The sequence below is a fragment of the Hypanus sabinus genome, chromosome 13 (genome assembly GCF_030144855.1).
Source record: "Hypanus sabinus isolate sHypSab1 chromosome 13, sHypSab1.hap1, whole genome shotgun sequence".
In the NCBI taxonomy this organism is placed as follows: Eukaryota; Metazoa; Chordata; class Chondrichthyes; order Myliobatiformes; family Dasyatidae; genus Hypanus; species Hypanus sabinus.
Genome location: NC_082718.1, coordinates 76885572 through 76912682, shown reverse-complemented (window position 1 = coordinate 76912682; position 27111 = coordinate 76885572). Strand labels below are relative to the sequence as shown.

At 42.9% G+C, this 27111-nt stretch overlaps 1 protein-coding gene across 2 annotated transcripts; it reads right to left on the bottom strand.

Moving 5' to 3' along the window:
* Positions 1-394: 394 nt before the first annotated feature.
* On the bottom strand, positions 395-27111 carry tmem119b (transmembrane protein 119b). 2 transcript variants are annotated; one of them, XM_059987934.1, is made up of 3 exons: positions 26684-27111; positions 16885-16940; positions 395-5039 (listed from the first exon to the last, which is right to left on the bottom strand). In XM_059987934.1, the coding sequence occupies exon 3, from the start codon at positions 5009-5011 to the stop codon at positions 3962-3964; it is 1050 nt and encodes a 349-aa protein (XP_059843917.1). In that variant the 5' UTR covers positions 5012-5039; positions 16885-16940; positions 26684-27111; the 3' UTR covers positions 395-3961. The 2 variants fall into 2 exon arrangements, with proteins under 2 accessions (XP_059843917.1, XP_059843916.1); XM_059987933.1 differs by lacking the exon at positions 16885-16940.

Sequence of the window (27111 nt, the reverse complement as noted above, 5' to 3'; positions counted from 1 at the left end):
ATAGTCGTGTTGCTGTTCTTTTTTGCCGGGGGGTGGGTTTGAGGTGTTTCTTGAACGATGTCCATGGTTTTCTTTGTTTCATGGCTATCTGGAGAAGATGAATCTCAGAGTTGTACACTGCTGCATACTTTGATAATAAATGAACCATTGAACCTGATGGCTCAGTGTGGAAAAGAGGTCCCTGCTAGGACCACCGTCAGTTCAATCCCTGGCTTGTGCTTTTGGGATGACCTCAGTTAGGCCACTCATTTGATTTCAGGTTGGTCAGAGGGACAACAGCTCACCAAACTTGCACATAGAATAATTTTCAAAGCCCTGTAGAGAAGGAAGATCCTTGTGGATGAGATAAAGAAGGACTGTAGAGGTGGAACCCAGAATGATTAGAAAATATATGTACAACAGAAAGGAAAGCTCTTTTTTTATTAAAAATGATTTATTATTGCATATTGCCAGCAGTAAGTTCCACTACATTGACCTTAAAACTCAACAAAAAAAGCATTACACAGAAAAGTTCATGTAGACCAGCTCTGTGTGTTGTGTGAGATCCTCAGTGCAGGACAGCGGAGGTGTAGTTAGGGTTGGACATCCTGGGAGGGTGTGTGCAGGTCACAAAATTCAATGCACCACAGCTGCACACACTTAAGTACTTGACACCCCTGTGGAGAGGGGGAGAGTTGCTTGGGGGTGGGTGGGGGTGAAGAATGCTGAAAAGCTCTCGCTGCAGGTGACCCCTTCCATATCTTCTCCTACTCCCCTTCAGCCACACCACAACACCACCCATGGGTTATTCCAAGTAAATGAGAGATAGATCCCTTGGAGTTTGAGCATCACTGGGAACAGGAGGGGGAAGGCTGGTGGAAGAATGATCAAAACTGGAAGGAGGCATTTGCTGTTTTAAAAATGTCCAGTGTAACTGTAGATGGTAAAACAGATGTAAACTGTACTGATTGTCTGCATGAGCTTCCTTCAGAACAATAAAGGCAGGAGTAGGTTGTTTGCCCAGAGTGGGCAAAGCTAGCTCACCCTCCACTGTAATCTGGAAGTGATAACATGCTGTGAATCTCAAGATTTCCAATATTTACAGTTTGCTTTCTTTTCTCCTAATGTTCCATGTCTGCACTTGTGTGCTGTCCCAGCATGAGCTGTTCTAGGAAGGTCAAGGCAAAGATTCCAGCACCCATGGACTGGGCAGTGAGGGGAGATTTTGTAGAGGTAATAAAAGTTATAAGGGTTATAGATAAGACAAATAAAAACAAGATTTTTCCTTTGAGAGGCAACACAAGTGAATCTGCAGATGCTGGAAATAAATAAAAACTCAAAATGCTGGCCGAACTCAGCAGGCCAGACAGCATCTATGGGAGGAGGTAATAACGATGTTTCAGGCCGAAACCCTTCATCAGGAGTGAAGTAACATGGTATGGTCGAGGGGGGATAAGAAGTGAGGGGAGGGATAAAGTAGAGAGCTGGGAAGTGATAGGCTGGAGGGAAATGGACTAGGGGGAAGGTGGAGAATTATGGGAAATAAAAGAGAAAGAAAGGTAGGGCTGGGGGGAGATTATAGTGAGGGGGGAAAAGAGAGAGAAAGAGAACCAGACTAAAATAATAGATAGGGATGGGGGTAAGGGTGGGGGCAGGGGTATCAACGGAGGTCTGTGAATTGGATGTTCATGCCGGCAGGTAGGAGGCTACCTAGGCGGGAGATAAAGTATTGCTCCATCAACCTGCGTGTGGCCTCATCTTGACGGTAGAGGAGGCCATGGACAGACATGTCGGAGTGGGAGTGGTCTGTGGAATTGAAGTGTGTGGCCACAGGGAGATCCCGCCACTGCTGGAGGACTGAGCGCCGGTGTTCGGCGAAACGGTCTCCCAGTTTGCGGCGGGTCTCCCAACCTCCCTCCAGGCACTCATCCCCCCATCCCTCCCCGCCAACCTCCCTCCAGGCACTCATCCCTGCAAACGGAAGAAGTGCTACACCTGCCCCCACACGTCTTCTCTCACCACCACCCCAGGCCCCTGACAGTCCTTTCAGATGAGGCACCACTTCACCTGCGAGTCAACTGGGGTGATATACTGTATCAGGTGCTCCCGATGTGGCCATTTATACGTTGGGGAGACCCGCTGCAGACTGGGAGACCATTTCGCTGAACACCGGCGAAATAGGTGATTACTCACAAGAGGACCACAACTTTGTCATGGTTTGGAAGCTTGTGTGCCTCATTGACCTGGAGAGCTATGTTGACTGGAGTGAGGGCTTTATGCTTTGATTCTTGGCAGGGCCACCCACAACAAACAGATCAAAGGGTAGAGACCAGACCAAGAGTGGTCCACCGGTTCTCCAGGATCGGAGGTTCAGCTCAGGGCTAGCAACCTTGACTGGTCAAAAAAAAAATTACAGAAACAGCAATGAAGAATGCTCCTATGTCTGTGTGCGACAGTATGACAGAGATGGAGGACCTTCAATGCTGGCCCAAGCACCATTGGCGTAATGGACGGTAAGTAAGAAAGTACGTAGGTGATTACTGATTAAGCCTACCACCATAGCACCCCAGTTGTACTGGCACTGGGTTCACCCTGCAGCTGATAACACTCTGAATCACTCACTCCACACATATAAAGAACCCATTATGTTTGGATTCTGGTAGATTTCAGAGCATTTGTCACATGGTGCCTAGTTTTACTAAAAAAATATACAAGTAAAGTAGACCTCTTGGCTAAAGTTACTGCTAAAATGGAAGAGTTGTGCTCAAGCTATATGATTTGCTGTTGCAACTCAGTCTGACAAGCTTTAAGTTTCCTTCAAGGAGCTTCACCCCAATTAAAATCACTATATGTTTAATTTTGTTCAGATCCTGCCTGAACAATCAATTAAAAAAAAGAATGCTTTGCATTGAGCTTTTTTCAATCCATGGGCACTTGTGTTAGGACTGAATTATCCAATGTTGTGATAGATAATTCCTCATGATAAAAAAAACATTTTAATTTTTGGGTCCTGCCGATGCAAGGCTAAAACATCCAGCAGTTCTTTGATTTTGAGAAATAATATTATCTAGCTGCTTTTTTGACAAATGGCTTCTTTGGAAGTTCTAAGAATGGACCTTATCTATGAATCTGTTCCCTTAACCTGATATGTGAACAATTTTGAGAGTTGAGGAAGATCACTGAATTCCAGTTTGCAGGAAGATTTGAAGGGGCCATGAAACAGTTGTGCTTCTCTCTAAGCCCAGATGTTCAGTGGACTCAAAAGCAGGGATTCAGAGTGGGCTTCAAGTTGTTCCTCTCCGCACCTTGTGGTTCATTGGGCAGCATGTTTGCCATTACTTAAGCATTTTCTGTTTTTTTGCGAGGCTGAGTTGCTAGCTCAATACTAGCACAGATGGAAAACGTGCGAGGAGACGGCTAGATTCGAACCCGGGACCACTCACTTCGAAGTCCAAGGCAGATGCCATTACACCACCGGCTAGCTATAAGTATCAAGCTGGATGGATGAAATTTAGTTAATAATGAGGCAGATTGATGGCAGCACAACTGAAATATTTCCAAGGTTAAGTTAACAATGGATTTTTGACTTGTGGGTGACCTGACTGAACATTCTTCCAATTTAAAGCATCAAATCTGTTAATCAAGCCTGCAATTGTTTAAGGTGGTTAAAGTAAGAGCTATTTATATAGTTTAGATTATCCAAGTTTTATGTTAATTATTTTCCTCTTGATTTAGAAGGAACCAAAATTTAATCTTACAGGTGTGGGGTAACATTAAGAGAAATAATAAAACCTTGTTTTTTTCCACAGTTTATATTTTCCTGAAAAACCTTCTGTTGCATATTCTACTGTTGAAAAGTATGTTTTTGAAAGCATCTGCTTGAAAATGAGTGGCATTGGTATAAGCTGAGAAAATTCGGTGTCAGCAACATTCAAGTAATCCTCACGTCAATCTAACATCGATTCAGCCTGTGGTTGGTCGGTTAGAGAGCCCCATTGTCACTGGGCTTCAAGATCAGTGGGGTGGCCTCAAGGTCCTTGCAATGATCAGCAACACTGGATGATTCACTTACACCCTGTTCAGCAAACTTGACTTCCTTTGGCTCTTGGCCCCCAACTTCACCTACTTTGTCTGAGGCTGTGTCTGCATCAACATGTGGTTTATCAGCAGTCTGGTTGGACGGCTGTTGCAAGCTGTGGCCCAGGGCCACTCCAGTTTCTAACTCCATTTTATCCTTCCCATCCTCCTCCTCATTACCCCTCTTCCCTTTCTCTGCTCCCTCAGTTCCTCCCTTCTTGTCTTCCTGCTCTGTTGTTCTTTCATTCCAGTCCTTTTCAGGTTCTCTGGCAGTGTTGCTGTCAGACATCTGGCCCTCCACATTGGTTCCTACCTCTGGACCTGTCTCCTTGCCCACTGCTTGGTTAGGCTCTCCCTTTCCTGATGCATCGACCTCTTGCTTCTCCTCACCTTTGGATGGCGCCTTCTTTTTGAGGTTGTGGTTCACTGAGAGGATGTCACTTTGCAGCTGCTCTGTGGAGTTGACGGTGTCCTCTTTAGGCTCACCACTGATCATCCCAGTGACCTCCTCAAAGTTCTTGCTGGAACCCCTTTTGTCCTGCTCATCCACATACTTTTTTGTGGGGAAAGAGGATGGGTAGTAAGCCGAACCCTTGCTTAGCTTCATAAATATGATGGTGCATACAATGATCAGCAGTAAGACCAGAGCGACTGCGGCGATGATGATGAAGACCATATGCTTCAAAATAAACTCCATTATAATTGTGCCAATGAGGGGAGGCTTGGAAGAGGTAATGGCAGGAGAGGATGTGTAGCTTACACTGGTGATGTCAACATCTGTTGAGACTTCACTGGTAAAATATGGCACACTGGCATTTGTGACTTCAGTTTCAGAAATACCAGATGCTTCTACAGAAGACATTGCTGTAATATTGGTATAATTGGAGATGGACTTTGTTGTATACCGGCCCATGATCGCAGGAACAAGCTGTAATAACATCAACCAAATGGCCATTGTTGACTTCCACGGGTGGGTCCAAGGTCTAGTAAAGCAGGAAAAGAACAAAGCAGCAGATTAAAATTTAAAGAGTCTGTCTATATTTGTTCAAAGCAATAAACACCAGGAAAGGCTCATCAGTGAGACAGCATCACAGGGAAGAGAGACAGACTCAAAATTTAGGCAAGTGTGTTGATGAAAGTTCATCAGCCTACAACAACAGCTCTATTTCTTCTCCAAGGATGCTGCCTGGCCTGCTGATCATTTAGAACATTTCATTTAAGTTTTATAGCATCTGTAGTATAATACTCTTCCAATACTATTCAAAAATTCCTGAGATTAAATGTCGTAGGCTACACAGGTATGCTTTAGGGTGAGATGCTGAATTACCTGGTCTCTGCTGGGACAAAGTTTGTGCTCACTTTCCCAAGCAGTCCTGGTTTAAAAAGGTAGAAAAAGTCAATAATGAAATTCTTGCTCCTTCTTAAGGTGTAAAGGCTGTATTTGAATATAGAACAAATGGTACAGCACAGTGACAGAGCCTTTGGCCCACAATGTTGTGCTGAACTAATTAGCATAATGATGCTAATTAAACTAATCCCTTCTGCCTACACATAGACCATATCCCTCCAATCTCTAAATATTCCAAGTGTTGAGATATTGAACTGTTGGGATAGACAGTAGTTGTTGTGATGGACTCTAAATCATCACATCTGGGATCTTTTCAGTTCCTTGCATCATGGGTGGTGGGAATTGATGCTTTTGTCAGGATGCTGGAGCAGGGATCCAATCTCAGACCCAGCACTGTACACACAGTGATATCAATTGAGTGACAAATCCCAAGGTGCAAAACAAAGTCGGCATTAATGTTCAGACAGAGATCAAAACACCCAGAAAAATTCAAAAACCAGAAACAGCCAGCCATGCTGGACAGGAAACTTCACTGGCACAATCTGACCACAAACAGGTGAAAACACAGGACTGAAATATACTGAGCAATAAACAGAGAGGCAGATGATTGGTGGAGCACAATGAGACACAGGTGGCAGCGATACAGGTAATAATGAGAGACGGAGTACTCAGTAATACAGGGGCCGGAGGTAGAGCAGGAGGACATGGTAATACAAAACCACAGACTGACAGCTAGGGGGAAACACACAAAAAGACAGAGTTTGAGTGGAGGTGCTGACAGCTTTTGCTGAAGCAAGTGGGGGGGGGAGAAGATTGACGTTTTTGCTGTTGCTTGCGTATGGGATGGGGAGTGGGGGTTTTGGAGATTTAATGTCCCTGTTATTTATTTTTTGGGGTTTTTCTTCTGTTTCATGAATGTCTGCGAAGAGTAAGAATTTCAGGTCATATACTATATACATTCTCTGATATTAAAAGGAGCCATTGAATATTCACATGCTTATCTAAGATTCTCATAAATGTCTCTACTGTATCTGCCTTCATTTCAGGCCCACCACACCCTGTGTAGAAACTGCCCCAAATATTATCTTTGAACTTTCCCACTCTCTCTTTAAATGCCTACATTTATTATTAAATATTTCAGCCATGGAAAAGTTATGAGGGGTATAGCTGTCTATGCCCTTCGTAACTGTATGAGCTTCTGTAAGGTTTCCTCAGCCTCTGCTGCTTCAGAGGGGAAGAAAACCTCTCCTCTCCATACCACTAAGCCAGGCAGCATTATAGTAAATCTCTTGACAGTCAGGAGGCAACGAGTGGGAATAAAGGGGGGACTTTTCTGATTGGCCGCCAGTTCCTCAGTGTTGTTCCTTTGGGTCGGTATTAGGACTGCTACTTTTCACATTGTTTGTCAATGGATAATGGAACTGATGGCTTTGTGGCAAACTTTGCAGATGATATGAAGATAGGTGGAGGGGTAGGTAGTGCTGGGGAAGCAATGCGATTGCAGCAGGACTTAGACAAATTGGAAGAATGGGCAAAATGTGGCAGATGGAATACAGTGTTGGGAAATGTATGAAAATGCATTTTGGTAAAAGGAACAATAGTGCGGTCTATTATCTAAATGGGGAGAAGGTTCAAACATCAGAGGTGCAGAGGGACTCTGGAGTCCCCATGCAAGACTCCCAAAAGGTCGAGCCTGTGGTAAAGAAGGCAAATGCAATGCTGGCATTTATTTCAAAGTGAATAGAATATAAAAGCAAGGAGATAATGCTGAAGCTTTGTAAGACACTAGTCGGGTCACAGTTGGATTACGTGTTGTCAACAGTTTTGGGCCCCATATCTCAGAAAGATGCAGTGTTATTGGAGAGAGTTCAGAGGAGGTTCACGAGGATGGTTCCAGGAATGAAGAAGTTAACATATGAGGAGTGTTTGGTAGCTTTGGGCCTGTACTCACTGGAATTTGGAAGAATGCAGGGGGATCTCATTGAAAGGATTAGGTAGGGTGGTTGTGGAGAGGATGTTTCCTGTGATGGGGGTATCCAGAACTAGAGAGCACAGCCTCAAATTTGAGGGGCAACCTTTTAGAACAGAGGTAAGGAGGAATTTTTCTTGCCAGAGAATAGTGAATCTGTGGAAAGCTCTGACATAGACTGTGTTGAAGGCCAAGTCCGTGGGTATACTTAAGGTGTAAGTTGATAGTTCCCTTATCGGTCAGGGTATCAAAGGATATGGCGAGAAGGCAGGTATATGGAGTTGAGTGGGATCCTGGATCAGTCATGATGGAGTGACTGAGTAGACTCAATGGGCTGAATGGCCTAATTCTGCTTATATGTCTTATGATCTTTTGGTCTTCACGAGTCCTGGTTATGAGACCACTGTCGCCAGGCAGACGGTCTCTGAAGAGTATTGATAATGGCTGGGATCACCCACCTTGGAAAGATGCCCAGATGAAGACAATGGCAAACCACTTCTGTAGAAACATTTGCCAAGAACTATCATGGTCATGAGACTGTGGTTGCCAACATCATGGCACGCAATGGTGATGATGATGATGACATTGAAACATACAGTGAAATACGTCATTTGAATCGATGGCCAACATGGTACAAGGATTGTTTCCGGCACCAACATAGCGTGCTCCCCCTCTAACCCTAGCCCGCAGGTCTCTGGAATGTGGGAGGAACAGGAGCTCCAGGAGGAAACCCATGCAGTCATGTGGAGAATCTTCTTTCAGTCATCAGTGGAAATTGAACCCCAATTGGTGACTGCAGCCACTGTAAAACATTGCCTAACCTCTATGCCACTGAGCTGCCTCTACTGTTCCCTGCTACATGCCTTGGGAACCTTTGAAATTCAAAGTGAATTTTATTATCGAAGTACATATATGCCACCATATACAAGTCTGAGATTCATTTTCTTGCGGGCCTATATCCATATACTGACTGACATCTTTTTGGGAAATGAAATCTGCTATATAAACTTGGTCAGGTCTTTATGTGACTTCAGACCCACATAGTGGTGGTCACATAACTACTCCCAGAAGCAGCCAGTTAATGCAAAGGCAGTAATCAGCATTAAATACTGGTCTGGCAAGCAAAATCCTGATACTGTTTTGGCCTTGTACCATGGTGTGAAATGGGTGACAATTTTTATTTCCTCATTTTGTTTAATCACAATTGAAGTCAATTAAAATAAACAGAAAGGACTCAGTATGTTGTAGATTCATCTAAAGTGCGTGGAAAATGCTTGCTCTTATTGCTGGTGATTTCCAATCTGTCAGCATTCAACATGTGCATGCGAGCTGAGAAATAGTTGTGGCCAAGTAGAGACAAAATAAAAGCCAAAGAGAAACAGGCCAATAGAATTCAAAGGTCAGCTGAAGGGGTGGCCAATCAGGACCAAGGCAAGAGAACGGGGTGCTCTCTAAATACAAGCACTTCCGGAAAGAAACACCTTGACTGGTGATGAAACGTCTGCAAGCTAGTCGCCAAATGCAGCAAACACCAAGCAAAACCGATCCAACAACAGAACAAAGGACCCTGGAGAGCAGCAGGGTCTGAGCTTCTGTCTAGGTGTGTCATGGGGGAAGATGAAACCTCTGCACAGTGTGTCCTCCACATACTTGCACTTGGTGGCCCAAATCAGGATTATCTGTCCTTTAGGAACGTCACTTGCTCAGTCTGTTAGACCAACAAAATATTTGACGAGAGCAGAAAATTAGAGAACGACGTGGTCTCTGGGGCTGTGCTATTGCCTGCAAGGTGGGTGGTGGGGGCATTTGACGCTTTTGCCAGAGCGTGGGGCGAGGAGGGGGAGCTGATGCTTTTGCTGCTGCTTGTGCATGGGAGGGAGGAGGGGGCTTTGGGGTTCTAACACCTGTCATTCATTCTTTGGGGTTTTTATCTCTCCGCTTTGTGGATGTCTGTGAAGAGTAAGGATGTATACATTCTCTGATATTAAATTGCACCATTGATTCTTATAGTGACCCTGAACTAACAGAAAAACAACCTAATCTGGTCACAGTTACTTTGTCATTTGGAGCAAGGGAATTATTTACTATCAATCTTCTATGTGTTGTTACTAGAGTCATTAATAATTGTACTTTGCCCACACCTGGAGAGGGTGCACTGAACTGAACTCCTGACTGCCCAGTTGGGCCTCTAGTGGCCAATAACCAACAGCCTGAATTAAAAATAATATTTTAAACAGCAGAGTTTAAAATAATGCTGAGGATGGATGGTGGAAACTGGAAGCAGTCAAATGAAAAAAGTGAAAACAAAGGTATTTCAGAAAAGTTTAAAGCTGCAGGTCCTGGACAAATAGATGTCTTGAGACATAACTCAGTTTCGCTCTTCACCGATGCTGAGATTTTCCTGCTTTCATTTTTAATTTCCAGCATTTGCAGTTTCTTGCTCCCAGAAGTCCTGATCTTTGTGCCATGAATTCAACAACACGTGGATACTCTAAAGCAGTCCCTGATCAGACAGACAGACAGAAAATTTGAAAGGGAACAAATTTCATTTGCAAATTTAAAACATACACTGGAGCCTTGTTTATCTTTAAGAAATCACAGAGCGATATGTCAAAAAGGAGACTGTTCAGCCCAATGATTGTGTGACGGACTGTGCATGGGAGCAATCCAATTCATCCCACTCGGAGGCAGTTTTCCATATCCCTGAAGCTTTCCCATTTCCTTCTGATAGTGGGGTGCATGATAATGTAACAGTTAATGCAACAGTTTGCAATGCCTGCGATTAGGGTTCAATTCCCACTGCCATTTGTAAGAGACTTGTACGTTCTCCCCATGACCGGTCGGTTTCCTCCAGGTGCTCTGGTTTCCTCCCACATTCCAGAGATGGTTAGTAAGTTGGCATCCGACTGCGTTGGTGCATGAGGCATGGTGTGCCCAGCACATCCTCGGGCAGTGTTGCTTCTCGATGCAAACAATGTTTTTCACTATATGTTTCAATGTATAGGTGACAAATCAAATAATTTTCTATCTTCTAATTCTAATCCAATTCCTTTCGGAAAGTTGCACCGTCTGTTTTCTACCAGGCAAAACATTCCAGGCCCAACCACACTGTGAATAACCAAATATTTTTTGTGCCATTGTAGAATGTGACTGAGAAAGATCCACAGCTGAGTACTGCAGAGTGAATCATCTTGTGTCTTATGTCAGTCTTCTGCCCATTCCTACAGTTTGAAAGTCCATCAGATACAGTCTTGAGTAAAAGACACAAAGGGACACTGCAGACTGTAATCTGGAGCAAAAAGAATGAACTCAGCAAGTCAGGCAACAGTGAATGGTCCATGTTTCTGATTGACGACCCCTCTGTCTCTACTGCCCGACCTACTCAGTTTCTTTACCAATATGTATTTCACTCAGCCTTAAATAAATTCAGTGATTGAGCATCTAAAGTGATGTAGAAGAAATATTTTCACGGTGAGAGCAGGCCATTCATCCCATCGAGACTGTTCTGCCAATGAATAAAATCCTAGCTGACACGAGAGACTACAAATGCTGGAATCAGGAAACACACACAATCTGCTGGAAGAATTCAGTGAGGAGCAAAGGAAATGTCAAGGTTTCAGGTCAAAACTCCTGCACCAGGACCAGCTGATCTGAGTATCCAATTAATTTAACATCCACATTTCCACCTGTCCTAGAACCTCTTCACAAACAGTACTCAGATCTATCTGGTATCCGTGCCTTAAAGTATTCACTAACTTGCTCCCACTGCTTAGCAAGAAGAGAGTCCCAAAGACCAGCATCCTGGTGACTCATTTGTCTTTAATGGTTGATCCCTTACCTTTTAACACAGACTATCAGTTCTAGATTCTTTCATAGGTACTCTCCACACCCACCCTGCCCGGATCTCTCACTATCTTAAACAATCTTTTAAATGAAGTTGCCTCTCACTTTACTAAGTTCCAACCTGTCTAAATGTCCCTCATAGGTAACCATCAATTTCATGTATTAGTTCAGCTGAACTGCTCCCAATGTACTAATGTTCTTCCATAAATAAGGGACTAATATTATGTGTGTGTGTGTGAGTGAGAGTAACAGGGTGGAGATACATCTCTACCAAAGGAGGTGTAAGGAACTCCTTCCCTCCGCTATCCTGCAGGTAACTCTTGGGCAAGGTGTAGCACCTGCTTACTCCCCCCCCCCCCCAAATCGGGGTCATGTGAAGCCATGGGAGCAGGTGGTGGTGACCACTGACACCAGGCACACAGTCTATGAAGAGTATTGCTAACAGCAGGGGTCACCCATCTCATAAAGATACTGTCCAGAAGAAAGTAATGGAAACCACTTCTGTAGAAAAAAAATTGCCAAGAACAATCATAGTTATGGAAAGAATTGTGTCATGGCATATAATGATGATGATATATGAGTGTGTGTGCATGCATGCGAGGGAAACCCAATTTCCCTCGGGATCAATAAAGTATGTCTGTGTGTGTGTGTAAGTACATAACACATATATATACACACACAGTGTACAGTATTTCCTAATACGGTCTCATCTCACCAATGCCCAGTAGACTGTAAGTATTCAACTATATTTCATTTTCCTAATAATGAACTATAATATTCTTTTCATTCAACTAATTACTTGCTGCACCAGTGTACTAGCCATTTTGGGATCATGCACTGAGATGCCCAGATCCCTCAGCATCTAAAAGCTCTGTAATCTTTCACTCTTTGGATATGACATGTTTTTATTTTTCAGACAAAATAGTCGACTTTATATTTTCCTACATGGAATTCCATTTGCCAGATCTTTGTGCTGTTGTTTAGCCTATCCATACCCCTTTGTACACTCGTCTGAATGACTGACTTCTTATCTATACTGTGTCATTACGAATATTAGCAACCACATCTCTAGAGCTTCCAACCAAATCATTTATGTTCGTTGTACAAAATTATGTCTGTGGCACTGTTCACTGTGTCCCATCACGGGAAGATGCTGGAGTCAATTATAAAAGATGAAATATTGGCACATTTGGATAGCAGTAACAGGATTGGTCCGAGTCAGCATGGATTTACGAAAGGGAAATCATGCTTGACTAATCTTCTGGAACTTTTTTGAGGATGTACCTATTAAAATGGACGAGGGAGAGCCAGTGGATGTAGTGTACCTGGACTTTCAGAAATCCTTTGATAAGGTCCCACATAGGAAATTAGTGGGCAAAATTAGAGTACATGGTATTGGGGGTAGGGTACTAACATGGATAGAAAATTGGTTGGCAGACAGGAAACAAAGAGTAGGGATTAACAGGTCCTTTTCACAATGGCAGGCAGTGACTAGTGGGGTACCACAAGGCTCGGTGCTGGGACCGCAGCTATTTACAATATACATTAATGATTTAGATGAAGGGATTAAAAGTAACATTAGCAAATTTGCAGACGACACAAAGCTGGGTGGCAGTCTGAAATATGAGGAGGATGTTAGGAGAATGCAGGGTGACTTGGACAGGTTGGGCAAGTGGGCAGATTCATGGCAGATGCAGTTTAATGTGGATATCCATTTGGTGGCAAGAAAAGGAAGGCAGATTACTATCTAAATGGTGTCAAGTTAGGAAAAGGGGAAGTACAACGAGATCTAGGTGTTCTTGTACATCAGTCACTGAAAGTAAACATGTAGGTACAGCAGGCAGTGAAGAAAGCTAATGGCATGTTGGCCTTCATAACAAGGGGAGTTGAATGTAGGAGCAAAGAGGTCCTTCTGAGGGCCCTGGTGAGACCACACCTGGAGTATTGTGTGCAGTTTTGGTCTCCAAATTCAAGGAAGGCCATTCTTACTATTGAAGGAGTGCAGCATAGGTTCACGAGGTTAATTCCTGGGATGGTGGGACTGTCATATGTTGAAAGATTGGAGCGATTGGGCTTGTATACACTGGAATTTAGAAGGATGAGGGGGGATCTGATTGAAACATATAAGATTATTAAGGGATTGGACACGCTAGAGGCAGGAAACATGTTCCCAATGTTGGGGTGAGTCCAGAACCAGAGGCCACAGTTTAAGAATAAGGGGTAGGCCATTTAGAACGGAGTTCAGGAAAAACTTTTTCACCCAGAGAGTTATGGATCTATGGAATGCTCTGCCTCAGAAGGCAGTGGAGGCCAATTCTCTGGATGCTTTCAAGAAAGAGTTAGATAGAGCTCTTAAAGATAGCAGAGTCAAGGGATATGGGGAGAAGGCAGGAACGGGGTACTGATTGTGGATGATCAGCCATGATCACATTGAATGGCGGTGCTGGCTAGAAGGGCCAAATGGCCTATTCCTGCACCTACTGTCTATTGTCTTATCACCTCATCATCCTAATCAGAAAAATATACCCTGGTTCACTGTTTCCTGTCCAGTCAAACCTTATTTTCTACACCAGGAGCTCTTGTATTGGGGCAGCATAGTAACATAGTGGTTAGCACAATGCTTTACAGTACCAGCAACCTGGGTTCAATTCCCGACGCTACCTGTAATGAGCGTGTACATTCTCCTCGTGACTGCGTGGGTTCCTCTGGGTGTCTGCTTTCCTCCCCCATTCCAAACATGTAGCAGTTGGTAGGTTAATTGGTCATTGTAAATTGTCCCGTGATTAGGCTAGGGTTAAATTGAGGGATTGTTGGGCACAACAGCTCGAAGGGTTAGAAGGGCCTATTCCATGCTGTATCTCAATGAATAATTAAATAACATTTCCCCTATTACCTTCAATGAGACCCCTCATCAAATGCCTTCAGGAAATCTAAATATAAGGCTTCCACTGGTTCCCCCTTGGCCAAGCAATTGTCACTTTTCCAAAGAACCCAATAAACTGTTTAAAAAACATTTCAATTTTACACAATTGTACTGTCTCAGGCTGCCTTGAATTTTTCTAAGTGCTGCGCTATGACATCTTTAACTACAACTTCCATTACTAACTAGCAGTTCTTACAACTTCACAAAAGTTTGCATGCAAAGCTGATACAGAGCTCACTACAGTGGGGTGTTTAACGCAGGTAGCACAGAAATATTTAGGGGAAGCTAGATAAATACAAGAGAGAAAGGGAATAGAAGTATTTGTTGACAGGCTTTGATAAAGGAAGATATGAAAATGTGTATCTCCTGGTACAGTTATGTAGAGCAGAATGTTCTGACATTTTTATTGAAGATAGGAGGTGTATCTCCTAGCATAGTTACGTGGGGCAGAATAGTCTGATATCAGGTGGCATGGTAGTGTAGTGGTTAGCACAAAGCCTTACAGTACAATTCCCACTTGAACCTTGATCCAGGTTCAATTCGCACCGCTGCATGTAAGGAGTTTTTACGTTCTCCCCGGAAACACTTGGGTTTCCTCTGGGTGCTCTGGTTTCCTCCCACAGTCCAAAGATGGTTGGTAAGTTAATTGGCCATCGTCTCCTGATCGGGCTCAGATTAAGTTGGGAGATTGCTGGGCGGTTTGGCTTGAAGGGCCAGAGGGCCTATTCCACGCTCTATCTCAATAAGCATATAAATAGATATTTTTATTAAATGCAACCTTATGTTGCAGCAATTCAAACTGTGGTGAGCAGGATGCTTGGTGAAAAGTTGCCATGGCACTCTTGGTCGTTTAGAGACAGAGGTTAACTTGCCAGTAGCTCAAGGGGTCTCATTCTGTGTAGCAGAGCTATACAAGTCCAAAGGTTCTCCCACTTCAGCCACTAGCTGATACTGACAGAAGGATAAACTGCCATTGGTTTTCAGTACAGGCAATAAGCTTGGACATCTTGGTCACCAAACAAAGTAAGCTTACAGATTATGGGATGAGTTATTGGTAAACTGAATATTCCTGTTGTGCATAAAGTAAAGCCACTTGGATGAGTTAGCAAGTGCCCCGGGGTAAAAGGGACTTCGATTCCAGACTACAATGTCAGCATTCCAGGACAGGAAGAAAGAATAATTAGAGGAAACCAATCCCCAGGAGGCTGCTACCTTGTCAGACACTGGATCAAGTGGGATTTCTCACATTCTTGGAAAGCGCTTCTGGGAAAACAGCAGCACATATGGTTTTACTTCAGATAGCCAGAGCAGATTTAAAAAAAAGATAAATTGGATCCCAAGCTCAATCCATTTATTTTAGCTTGCAGCAGATTTTGTTTTCTTACTTAACTTGAGAAAAGTGGAAAATAAAAAGACCACACAAAGTTTGGAAATATGATTTATTATAAAGCCCCATGCTGAGTTGTAAATGGGCCTTGAAGCACCAGGAATTATAAAGGGCCACTCTCCAGAAAGGAAGGTGAAAAAAGGCCAAAGATTTGATTAATTTAGTAGAAACTGTCATCATCATTCTGTGGAACTGCGGAGTTATAGCAGATTCCAAACGTTACAGGAGGCCAGCTTAGCAATGTGACCACATAGCCAGGATATAATTGTACAGAATATTCCCACGATAACTCCAAAACACCTTAAGATATAGGAGCAGGATTAGGCCATTTGGTCCATCAAGTCTGCTCCACCATTTCATCATGACTGATCCATTTTCCCTCTCAGACCCAATCTCCCAGCTTCTTCCCGTATCCCTTCATACCCTTGACTAATCAAAAATCTGTCAATCTCTGTCTTAAATATACCCAATGACTTGGCCTCCTGTGGCAAAGAATTCCACAGAGTCACCACTCTCTGGCTAAAGAAATTCCTCCCCATCTCTGTTCTAAAAGGACATTCCTCTAAAATGAGGCCGTGTCCTCTGGTCTTTGACTCCCCCACCATATGAAACATCCTTTTCAAATCTACTCTTCTGAGGCCTTTCAACATTTGATAGGTTTCAAGGAATCTCTCCTCATTCTTCTGAATTCCAGTGAGTAGAGGCCCAGAACCATCAAATGCTCCTCATATAACAAGCCTTTCAATCCTGGGATCATCTTTGTGAACTTTGAACCCTCTCCAATTTCATCTTTCTTAGATAAGGGGCCCAAAACTGCTCACAATACTCCAAATGAGGCCTCACCAGTGCCTTGTAAATCCCCAACATTACATCCTAGCTTTTATATTTTAATCATCTCGAAATGAATGCAAAGATTGCATTTGCCTTCCTCCCCACCGACTCAACCTGCAAATTAACCTTTAGGGAATCCTGCACAAGGGCTCCGAAGTCCCCTTGTGCCTCAAGTGCTTAGATCCTCTTTTGGCCTAGTGAGGGAGGAGAGATTAAAAGAAGGATAACACATGAAACAGAGAGAAAAGGGATAGGAAAGTGAGTTAGCACAAGAAAAAAATATGGGCCACATTAAAAGAAATGGTGTCACAAAAGAGAGTGGAGAAAGCAGTGTGTGATAAAGTAAGTGGGGTAGAGGTTAGGAAAGAGACAAATAAAGCGATTAGGAAAGATGGAAGGAAAGAGACAGAGAGCTAATGAAAGAGAGCAGTGAAAGAAACAGGAAGAGAGAAAATTAGCAAGGAGCAAATGTTCAAGTCATGATAGAAAGAGCGAAAGATAAAGGGGTGATCTGGAAACTTGCCTACCGGATAATGGTGGCTATTCTGTCATGGACGTAGGATGAGAGGGTGAGGAGGTGTCACTGAGAAAACAAAAGAAATAAGAACACATCAAAGAGGAATGAGCCACGGTAGCACAGTGGTTAGCATGATGCTATTTCAGCTTAGGGTGTTCCAGAGTCCAGAGTTCAATTCCCGCGCCATCTCTAAGGAGTTTGTACATTTTCCCCATGAACACGTAAGTTTCCTCTGGGTGTTTTGGTTCCCTCCCACAGTCCAAAGACTTGTGCATTAGTAGGTTAATTGATCTTTGTAAATTGTCTTGTGTCTAGGCCAGTGTTGCTGAGTGGTATGGCTTGTTCTGTGCCGTATCGCTAAGTAAAATGGAACTGTCAATTACTGAGAGCAGCAAAAGATAAAGGAAATAGAGAAATTAGGAAAGAAGTGGAGTGGGGGGAAGCAAATGTAAAATAGGAGGCAGCGCATACAAATGTTAAATAGAGGTCAACACTCCAAACACATGACTAAATTGTCCAGAAATTTCAACCTGTGCAGCGATAGAATGTATGAATCAGTCAAGGGGACAGGGAGCGACTGGGTAAAGGAGAGTAGTAGGGGTGCTTGGATCAAGCCAGGTGACTCCACAAGCAATGTAGCCAAGCACTTTCTGAATAAGCTATCTACACAAAACAATCATCGGTTGTCTACCTCCAGAGGATATACAAAGACAAAAGGCAGCAGAATGCAAAACTAGATCTACCTTCACTACCCCATCTTTGAACAGAGTCTGAAGACCAATATACGACTTAAAGCAAAAATAAGAGAGACTTATTTTAAGCTAATTAAGTTGATTTCTATAAAATTTGTTCAAAAGTTGAAAGCAGAAATAAGTAACGCACTAGTTAGTCCTAAATCATTCTGTTATATTTGACCTTGTGATGTTAATTAAGCTCCTCATTTATTGTGCAGCTGGGGGCTTTACCAAACATTATTAATGACCAGAGAAGCTTTGTGAAGACAGTATAATATATTCTGAAGACTTTGTAATTTACTTTGTAGAAAAAATAACTATTTTAACCTCTCTGTTGATACTTGTACAGAGTTGGATACTTGCCTCTAAATTAAACATTTTTGAGAAACGCGCTTTAGGACAGGAGAGGAACAAAGTGCTTTCATTAATGTAGCTAGGATCTTCTATTGCAAGATTTAGAATGTATCTAGATGGAGAGGAAATGTTTAGAGAGATATACACTAATTGCAGGTAAGTAGGGATAGCTCAGCTAGACATGGATGAATTGGGCCCAAGGGCCTTTTTCCCTGCTGTCAAGCTCTATGGTTCCATGAATCATACTGATCATACTGCTGGTCAAGAGCCCATTCAGCTCCTGAACGAATGAGGCCTTTGTCGGAGCTCTTCAATTATTTAATTACTCTGTATTTAGAGACACAGCGCGATAACAGGCCCTTCTGGCCCAATGAGCGCACGCCACCCAGTTACACCCACCTGACCAGTTAACCTACTGTCCTGTAAATCTTTCTAATGTGGGAGGAAACCAGAGCACCCAGATGAAACCCCGCAGTTATGGGGAGGACGTACAAACTCTTTACAGAGAGCGTCAGTATGAATCTGGATCACCAGCAAGGTAATACTGTTACGTTAACCTCAATGTCGCTGTGCCACCCCGATCGATTGGAATTAATTCCAATCAATTATCTTGCCATAGCTCAGAAAAAGCTGCCTTAATAAAATAAAAACCCTAGCGATACATAGCAAGCACAGATGAGCTCAGTCAATCAGACCAAACAGAGGTCTGATTAAAAAAATATAACCTTTCTGTAGATTGGGAGGCAAGAGTTCACAGAATTGTGAAATCTCAGAGGAAAGAAGAGGGCTTGTGGTTGTGTTATCTCTGTCCAGAGGGTTGCTAAGCTTAATCCCATTCCTGAGATTCAGTCTATTATGATACACTGAGCCTGTTAATGAGTGGTACCGTGTTTCATTCTTGTGGAATGTCTCATCAGGAAAGAGTCCTGGTAAATAAGACTGCCTGCATGATCTGGAATCCTTGAAGAGCAGAAAGTAAAGAGGCTTCCAGTACTACACCACCTTTCACATCCTCAGCATGTCTTGAATCACTCTGGAGATCATATGCAATATGAAAACAGGTCATGTGTTTTAGTGATGCTGATCAGTGGTGGTGGGGTGGAGGTATATCTCTACCAAAGGAGGTGTAAGGCACTTCTTCCCCCCACTAACCTGCAGGTGACCCTTGGACAAAGTGTAGCACTTGCTTAGCCCCCCGATCAGGGTCACGTGAAGCCATGGGGCAGGTGGTGGATGGTTGTATAAGCAGCCGGTGCATATCACAAGTCTTGGTTGCGCAACCAATGACGCCAGGCAGACAATCTCTGAAAAGTATTGATAGCAGCCGGGGCCACGAGTCTTGTAAAAGACACTGCCCAGGGGAAGGCAATGGCAAACTATTTCTGTAGAAAAAATTTCCAAGAACAATCGTGGTCACCACGATCGCCTACAGCATACAACGCAGCACATAATGATGATGGCGATCAGGTGTAAATATAGGTATAATTCCCTTCCTTTTCCACAGGAACTCTTAAACCCCTCCGGCAGGGCAGATACAGCTGTAGATTGATGTCTCTTCCAAGTAGTGACATCTCCCTCAGAGCATTAGCCAAGATTTCTGAGTTCAGATCTTTAGAATGGGATGCAACCAACAATCCTCTGACTCAGGGGGATATGCCTGAAGCCTCTTTACTTTTTGCACATAATTGACACAAAATTGATCCCTCCTGGAATTCTCTATTCTTAATAAGGATACAGTTGCACTGAGAATGAGAAAAGTGTGGAACTAATTATTTGCTTCAAAGAGCTAGTATTTACAAAGTGGACAGAATTGACTTCTTCTCCAACGCACAATTCTAAGTACACTGTGACTGTGCAATATACCTTCAAGTAAAGCTAGAACATTTTCAGGAATCTAAGGAAATTTGGATTGTTACAGCCTCGGACACTTCTAACAGGATTGCAAAATGCAAGCCATCTGGGCCTGGGGAGGTAGCAGCCTACAGATTCATGGGATCTTTGAAGATTTGTCTAATAGAAAGACTGAACAGAGTATCTGTTTAAAACCTTTGAGATTTCCTAGTTCCCCATAATTAATCTGGGTGCTAACGTTCACTTGAACCTCTGCTTTGGTCTCATAGTTTATTTTCTATCTGCTTTTTACCATTTAAATTTCAAATTCAAGTTTATTGTCATCTGACTGTACATGCAGTATGTACAACCAAATGAAACTATGTTCCTCCAGACCACGGTGCACCCAGAAAACATAGCACATAGACCAAAATATTATCTTAACTAAATTAATAAAATATACAAAATATTGTCTTTGCGAGTTAAAATTTATCCTGGTTTTCAGGTCCACTGCCAATTTTCACCTCTTAAACAGTTTTCTTTCAACTAATACTCTCTCTACTTCTTTGTTTAGCCGAAGTTAGTTCATTCCTCTCTTAGAGACTTTCTTTTATTTTGGGATAAATTCTGCTGACAGTTATGAATTACCTCCTTAAGCTTCTGCCACCACTTACCTACTTTCTTCTATTCTATCCACCCAGTCCACTTCAGCAAACTCTACCCCGCCATTGTATTCCCTTTAAGTTAAACTCAGTTGTTTCCCCACTTTCTCACTTCCAAGCTGAATACAAAATTCTATCGTGCCATGATGACTAATTCCAGAGGATTTTAAGATAATTTATCAAAGCTTCCTCATTAACCATGACCTGATCCAAAGTAATCTGTTCCCTAGCTGGCCTTATAATCTATTGTTTTGAGAAAATTATATTGAATGCATTCTGTGAATCTGTTTAATTACATGAAGATTAAAGTCTTCTACAAGTAATGTGTGTTTTGTTTATATGCCCATTACTTGTTGATTTATACCTTTCCTCCAGGGTGGCCACTGTTTGGGCATCTATACACCACTCCTACTTCTTTGTTTTCCTGTTTTTAATCTCCTGCATCTTCCCTCCCAGGTCATCTCTCACAACTGTACTTGCTAACAACGCTAGCCCACTACCCTTTGCTTCCTATACAGTATGTCCTTCTTAAACATCCAATGTCTCTGAATAGCAAGTTGCTAACTTCAATCCACTTGCACCTCATCTCCATTATGGGTATTAGATCATGTCTGTTTACTTTTAACTATGTCATTACTTCATGTACCTTATTACAAATGCTTCATGTATTAAGATACAAAGCCTTTGGGAATACCTTTTAGTCCTTTTACTTTTGGTGTACTGTGGCCTTTGTGTCCTTTCAACCTTGATCTCCATGCCTCTGTATTTGCGTTCAACTCTTTACTTTCAGTTCTTGTTTCTCACTCCCTACACTTCCAGTGTAGTTCTCTACCCCCTGCCATTCTACTTCAAACCATCCCCAATGGTTCTATCCACCATGAGGACATCAGTCACAGGGCCCACCTTTGCCAAGACTCGTTCTGGCGCCCCACAAATGTAAATCACTTCCTCCCACAGCATGTCTGACCCATTGCCCTGTTTCAACGCTCACTAACACTTGTCACTACAACTAATCTTTGAAGTGCGGCCTTTTAATTTATCCGAACTCCTAGAATTCATTTTTCAGCCTTTTCCCCTCTAACTGGTAAGAATGCAACCTCTCCCTTCCCCTTCAAAATGTTCTGCAGCTGTTCCTTAATACTAACACCAGGGGGCAACACACAATGCTGGAGCTACTTCTGTGCTCATTGATACCATCTGTCTCCGTCAGTGCAATCCCCTATCACTCCAGTTCTCTCCTTTTGTGCAGCACTGCCTGTGAAGTGTGTCACTGTTACAGGGTTTGGAGTTCAGTTCCAGCACAGTCTGTCAGGAGTTTGTACATTCTCCCAACAACCACATGGGTTTCCTCTGGGTGCTCCGGTTTCCTTTCGCTGTCCTGAGACATACCGGTTAATAGTTTAACTGGTCATTGTAAATCGTCCTGTCATTGGGCTAGGGTTAAATAGGAAGGTTGCTGGGCGACATGGCTCCTTGTGCCTTTTCTATGCTGTATCACCAAATAAATAAATGAAACATTGTCTGTCAGCAGTATCCCAAACAATGTATCTGTTTGCAAATGTATGGTCACAGGAGATTCCTGAATTATCCACCTTCCCCTACTCTGCTTGGTGTTCACCCATTCCTGCCTTGCCTTCACGGAACCTGATACCCAATGTACGTCTCAGTGTCATGGATGCTCCATGGTGAATTGGGCTTTATTCACTAGAATTCAGAAGAATGAGCGGGGACCTAGTTAAAACCTGTTGAGTGTTGTTACCTATGGTGGGGGAGCCTAAGACCAGAGGACACAGCCTCAGAATAAAGGCACGTCCATTTAGAACGGAGATGAGGAGGAATTTCTTTAGCCAGAGAGTGCTGAATCTTTGGCATTCGTTGGTGGAGGCCAAGTCATTGAGTACATTTAAGGCAGGGGTTGCTAGATTTTTGATCAGTCAGGGCTTGAAGAGATACAAGGTGAAGGCAGGAGTTTGGGGCTGAGAGGGAAAATGGATCAGCCATGATGAAATGGTGGAGCAGACTCAATGTGCTAAATGGCCTATTTCTGCTCCTATATCTTATGGTCTTATGGCAAATGCATCTAGATTGTAGCTGCAACTGGATACACTTCCTACACAAATACTTGCCACAGTCCCTGATTTCCCACATTGGATAGAGGAGCTCTGTGTAGGTCTGAGGTTCACTGCCATCAATAACTCATCTTTCTCTCCTCCCTTCTTCTTCTTGATCTAACCTAATCTTTCTTTCCATCCCTGATGAAGGGTCTCAGCGTGGAACATCGACTGTCTGCTTTTCCATAGATGTTGCCTGACCTGCTGAGTTCCTCCGGCACATTGTGTGTGTTGTACCCTCTACTCCACAGCTGTTACACCAGCATCCTGTTCATATATATATTTCATTTATATTTATCATTATTATTGTTATGAGCAGAGAGACAACATCTGCCGGAAGTAAATTCCTTGTATGTGCACAGGTACTTGGCGATTAAAGTCTGATTCTGATTCTGATGTCCACCTGCACTCTATGCTTCAGAGCTCACAGTCCTGTCTAATTTAGAAGCCTTGGTTTGCTCCGCCAAGTCTAAATCAAACAAGCAATCGCGCTAACTCTGGTCCCCAGGGGGATGCCACTGTTCACCTTCCTCTTCTGTTGTCTGTTTCTTAGCCAACTTCTCTTTTTTACCATGTGCTTGTACTATGCATATAAACCTGTCGTGTGTCGGATCTTATTAAAAACCACGCACGCTGTGTCAACTGCATTACCCTCTCCAAGGAAGTAAGTGAACAACTTCTGGGGAGGAAACAATTTACAAAGAAAGGCTGATTGAGGAAAAAGTTGTCAAGTGGAGTATAATTTCAGAAAATGTGATGTTCACTTTGGAAGGAAGAACAATACACCATGAATACCAGTGAATGGAGAAAACCTGCAGAAAGCTGCAGTACAAAGAGATCTGGGGCTCTTGTGCGTGGAGCTTAGAAAGCCAGCACACAAGCACAGCAGCAACAGGGAAGGCTAATAGAATGTTGGCTCTTATTTCAAGCGTCTGAGTTTCTAAGTTTGGTTGTTTTCCATTTTAGCAATTTTTTCTTCCCCTCCAGCATCAGATTTCTGAATGAACCATGAACTCATGAGCACTAGTTCAATTTTGACATAAGACACAAGGCATAAGATATAGGAGCAGAATTAGGCCATTCAGCCCATCGAGTCTGCTCCACTACACCACCATTACGTGCCTTGTTGTATGATGTGGGCGATCGTGTTCTTTCCATGACCATGATTGTTCTTTGCAATTTTTTCTATAGAAGTGGTTTGCCATTGCCTCTTTCTGGGCAGTGTCTTTACAATACTCTTCAGAAGATGTCTGCCTGGCATCAGTGGTGGCATATCCAGGACTTGTGATATGCACCAGCTGCTCATATGACAATCCACTCCCTTGACTTCATGTGACCCTGATTGGGTGCTAAGCAGGTGCTACACTTTGCCCAAAGTTGACCTGTAGGCGAGTGGAGGGAAGGAGCACCTTACACCTCCTTTGGTAGAGACGTATCTCCACCCTACCATCATGGCTGATTTATTATCCCAACCCCATTCTTCTGCCTTCTCCTTGTAATCTTTTGACACCCTTAGTAGTTAAGAACCTATTAACATCCCCTTTAAATATACGCAATTTCTTATTATAACCGACAGTAATTTTTTAATGATTGCACTGTATGGCTGTTATAAAACAATAAGTTTTACAACTTGATTCTGATTTTGGTAATGTACAAGATGTTTCCAAGTCTATATCTACAGTCAGCAAACAGTCTTGGCCTCCTGTCCTGAAGATATTACTTCACTGGAGATGATTATAGAGATATTATTTCATTGAGATGGTCCCATGTATGAAGGATTGTTCTGTTGGGAAGGGTATAACAGCTGGAGCTCTCCTCCTTGGAATTTAGAAGAATGAGAAGAGTTTATTTTTTGAAACACATAAGAGTCTTAGGAAACTCGTCAGGTGAACGTTGAGAGAATGTTCCCTCTCGGAAGATTGGAGCACATAAAATCAAAGTTAGGAGGAGAACATTTAAGACTGAGATGAGGAAGAGTTTCTTTTATCAGAGGGTTGTGAGTCTTGTGAACTCCTTGCTACTGAGAACTCTATGACGCAGTTCTTGAATCTGAGATTGATTTTCTCTCAGTAAGAAAATTAAAATTATGGGGAAAGGGCAGAAAGGTGGAGATGAGTAATGTTGGATCTTCCAAGATCCTATTGAATGGTGGAGCAGAATCAATGGGTTGAATGGCCTCCAATTCCTACTTAATATTATAAATTGGAGAAAATCAGGAAATAGATCCCAGGATGCTCAGAGTGATATGATCGCATAATTTACTATTGAACTGACCAACATGAAGCCATTGTATTTAGAATTAAACATTCTGCTTGTTTAACAGAAGGACCAGATGTTCAGGGCACAGCTTTTATCAGGACTGTTGTTCAGAACTGAGGTGGAGACAAGGGAGAAATAAAAGCTAAAGAAGAAGACAGGTGAGATCAGAGGAGTATAAAGTGTGCCCAGCAAGGTTCTGGGATACTCATTTATTGACCATTCAGATGGGGGTTCTTGCTTCCATTCTAACCCCAACCTCTCCCTTTTGGTACACCAAGACCTAACATCAGAGAATGGCCACAGTAATGGACGAAGCCAGCAAAGGTGGACAAGGAGCAACTGCGCTCTCCTGGGGCTTGAAGTGATCGAGAAGCAACCTCACTTTCCAACTGCCCACTCACCAGCTTCACAATCTTGCCTGCATAATTGCTAGGAGGTGGTATCCCCAGGGATTTTGTAAGCTGTTTGACGGAGTCTCTGGGTAATCGGTCTTTCATCCCTTGGCTAACAGAAAGAAATCCAAACAGGTAAAATTGGACAATCAGCACAAGGCCTCTGTCTTCCTCAAATAATCTGTGCCCTGAAGGCCTTCAGAAAACCTCCAAAGGTAGCAGAGATGATTCACCGTGAGCATGGCAAGGATGAGCCTCCATCCCAGATCACCCCTGTAATGGCCACTTGAGAAGAAAATCTTGATGCATCAATATGGAAACTGATTTTTCCAGTATGGTTCACTGGCCCTCTTCACACTTGCATCTGTCTCAAAGCATTTAACGTGCCTGGAAGTTTCTATCAATGATCTGGACAGTGGTTATTGGCCACGAGTTGAGGTACAGCCCAATGCCATTCTGTAAACTTTCCTGTTGCACTCACTCACTAGCTACATGATGTTTCCCATTTTAATGACTAGAAGGTGCAAAGGAAGTCAATCTCCCTTAACAGGTCAATATGTGTTTTATCGTGAAAAATAGTATCCACTGTCTGGGTCTGATTAACTCAGTCAATTTATCTGACAGTTTTTACAAGCAAAGAACAGAAGACAATGGAGAGAGACATGAGAGAAGAGACAGTATAGGAGGAGAGGGAAATGAGGGAAAATGAACCTCGAGCTGAAAAATCCATTTGAGAAACAAAAAGGGAGAGGGATTGGAAGGGAAAGAAGGACAGGAACGTGTGAATAGAGAGAAACGAGCATGACTGAAAGAAACTGCAGCAGGAAATGAAGGAAAAGAAAAAAACATTTGAAGAGTCCTTGAGGCAGAAAGTCAAAACAAAGCTAGAAGATTGTTCACTCCTTTCTACCTCCTTCCAGCCATTTCAGATTTCTAACACTCGGTCTCTTTTTTTAATGTAGTTTACTAATATTCTGGAGAGCCCTTCTTTATGGTGCACGATCACCATTAACCATCACTTGCTGGCGGCTGAGGATATTTCAGTGAAGAACAATGCCTGACGAGGATTTCTTATTGATGGGAGAATCATTAAAAAGTGATTCACAATTGACTTCATAATGTTCCTGAACAGAGCAGAGGGGAGTGTTTCCAGCCATATTTAGCTGAAAATACGTATCTTAAGTTTGCAGAAGGTCAAACAGAAATTGAGACGTGGAGGTTGAGGAGAGGATATGGTAAAGAGAAAGAAAGAAAGTTCTGTAAAGTGTTTTCTTTCCTTCTGTGAAACTCCATTGCCAGATTAAATGAAAGCTGGCTGTGCAGTAAACTTCATCACAGTGGTCAAAAGATAATTTGTTGCAGCTGGAGACAAGGGATAGAGTGAGAGAGAGAGAGAGAAAAAAAAATCTTTGCTTGTGCTGTAGTTCATAGCGTTTCGAACAAAATCCATTATCAATTTAAACTTACCGTGTTGAGCTACTGGTTTGGATGAAATAATCGTTCTCTCAGCAAGCAGCTTCTACGAAGGAGCTCTTGGAGGTAAAGGACAAAATTGGCAGAAGTCACCGTACTTCTCTCAGTCTTTGGTCTTGCAATTCTTCCTCTTGTGTTTAATTTCCTCCTGCCATCAGTTGGGAATAAGGCTTGTGATCTGTCTCCTCTCTGCTCTCGTTCTCTCTTTCTCTCTCTGACTCGCGTTCTGTCTTCCTCAACAGATTGTTTTCATTAGCCTGGAGTTGAATGTGGGGAGTGTGCTGCGGGGATGCAGTATTCTTCAGCAGCAGACTTCCTGTCAGACCTTTGTCCGCTGCTCCGAGACCAGAACGTTTGCTTTGTGCAGCTGAGGAAACTGTAGGGAGGGAGGGGAGACCTCGAGGCTGTGTGTTTCAGCAGAA

Bases quoted from the DNA above. Each gene is read 5' to 3' on its own strand.
- tmem119b (XM_059987934.1), bottom strand. From the start codon at position 5,011: ATGGCCATTTGGTTGATGTTATTACAGCTTGTTCCTGCGATCATGGGC.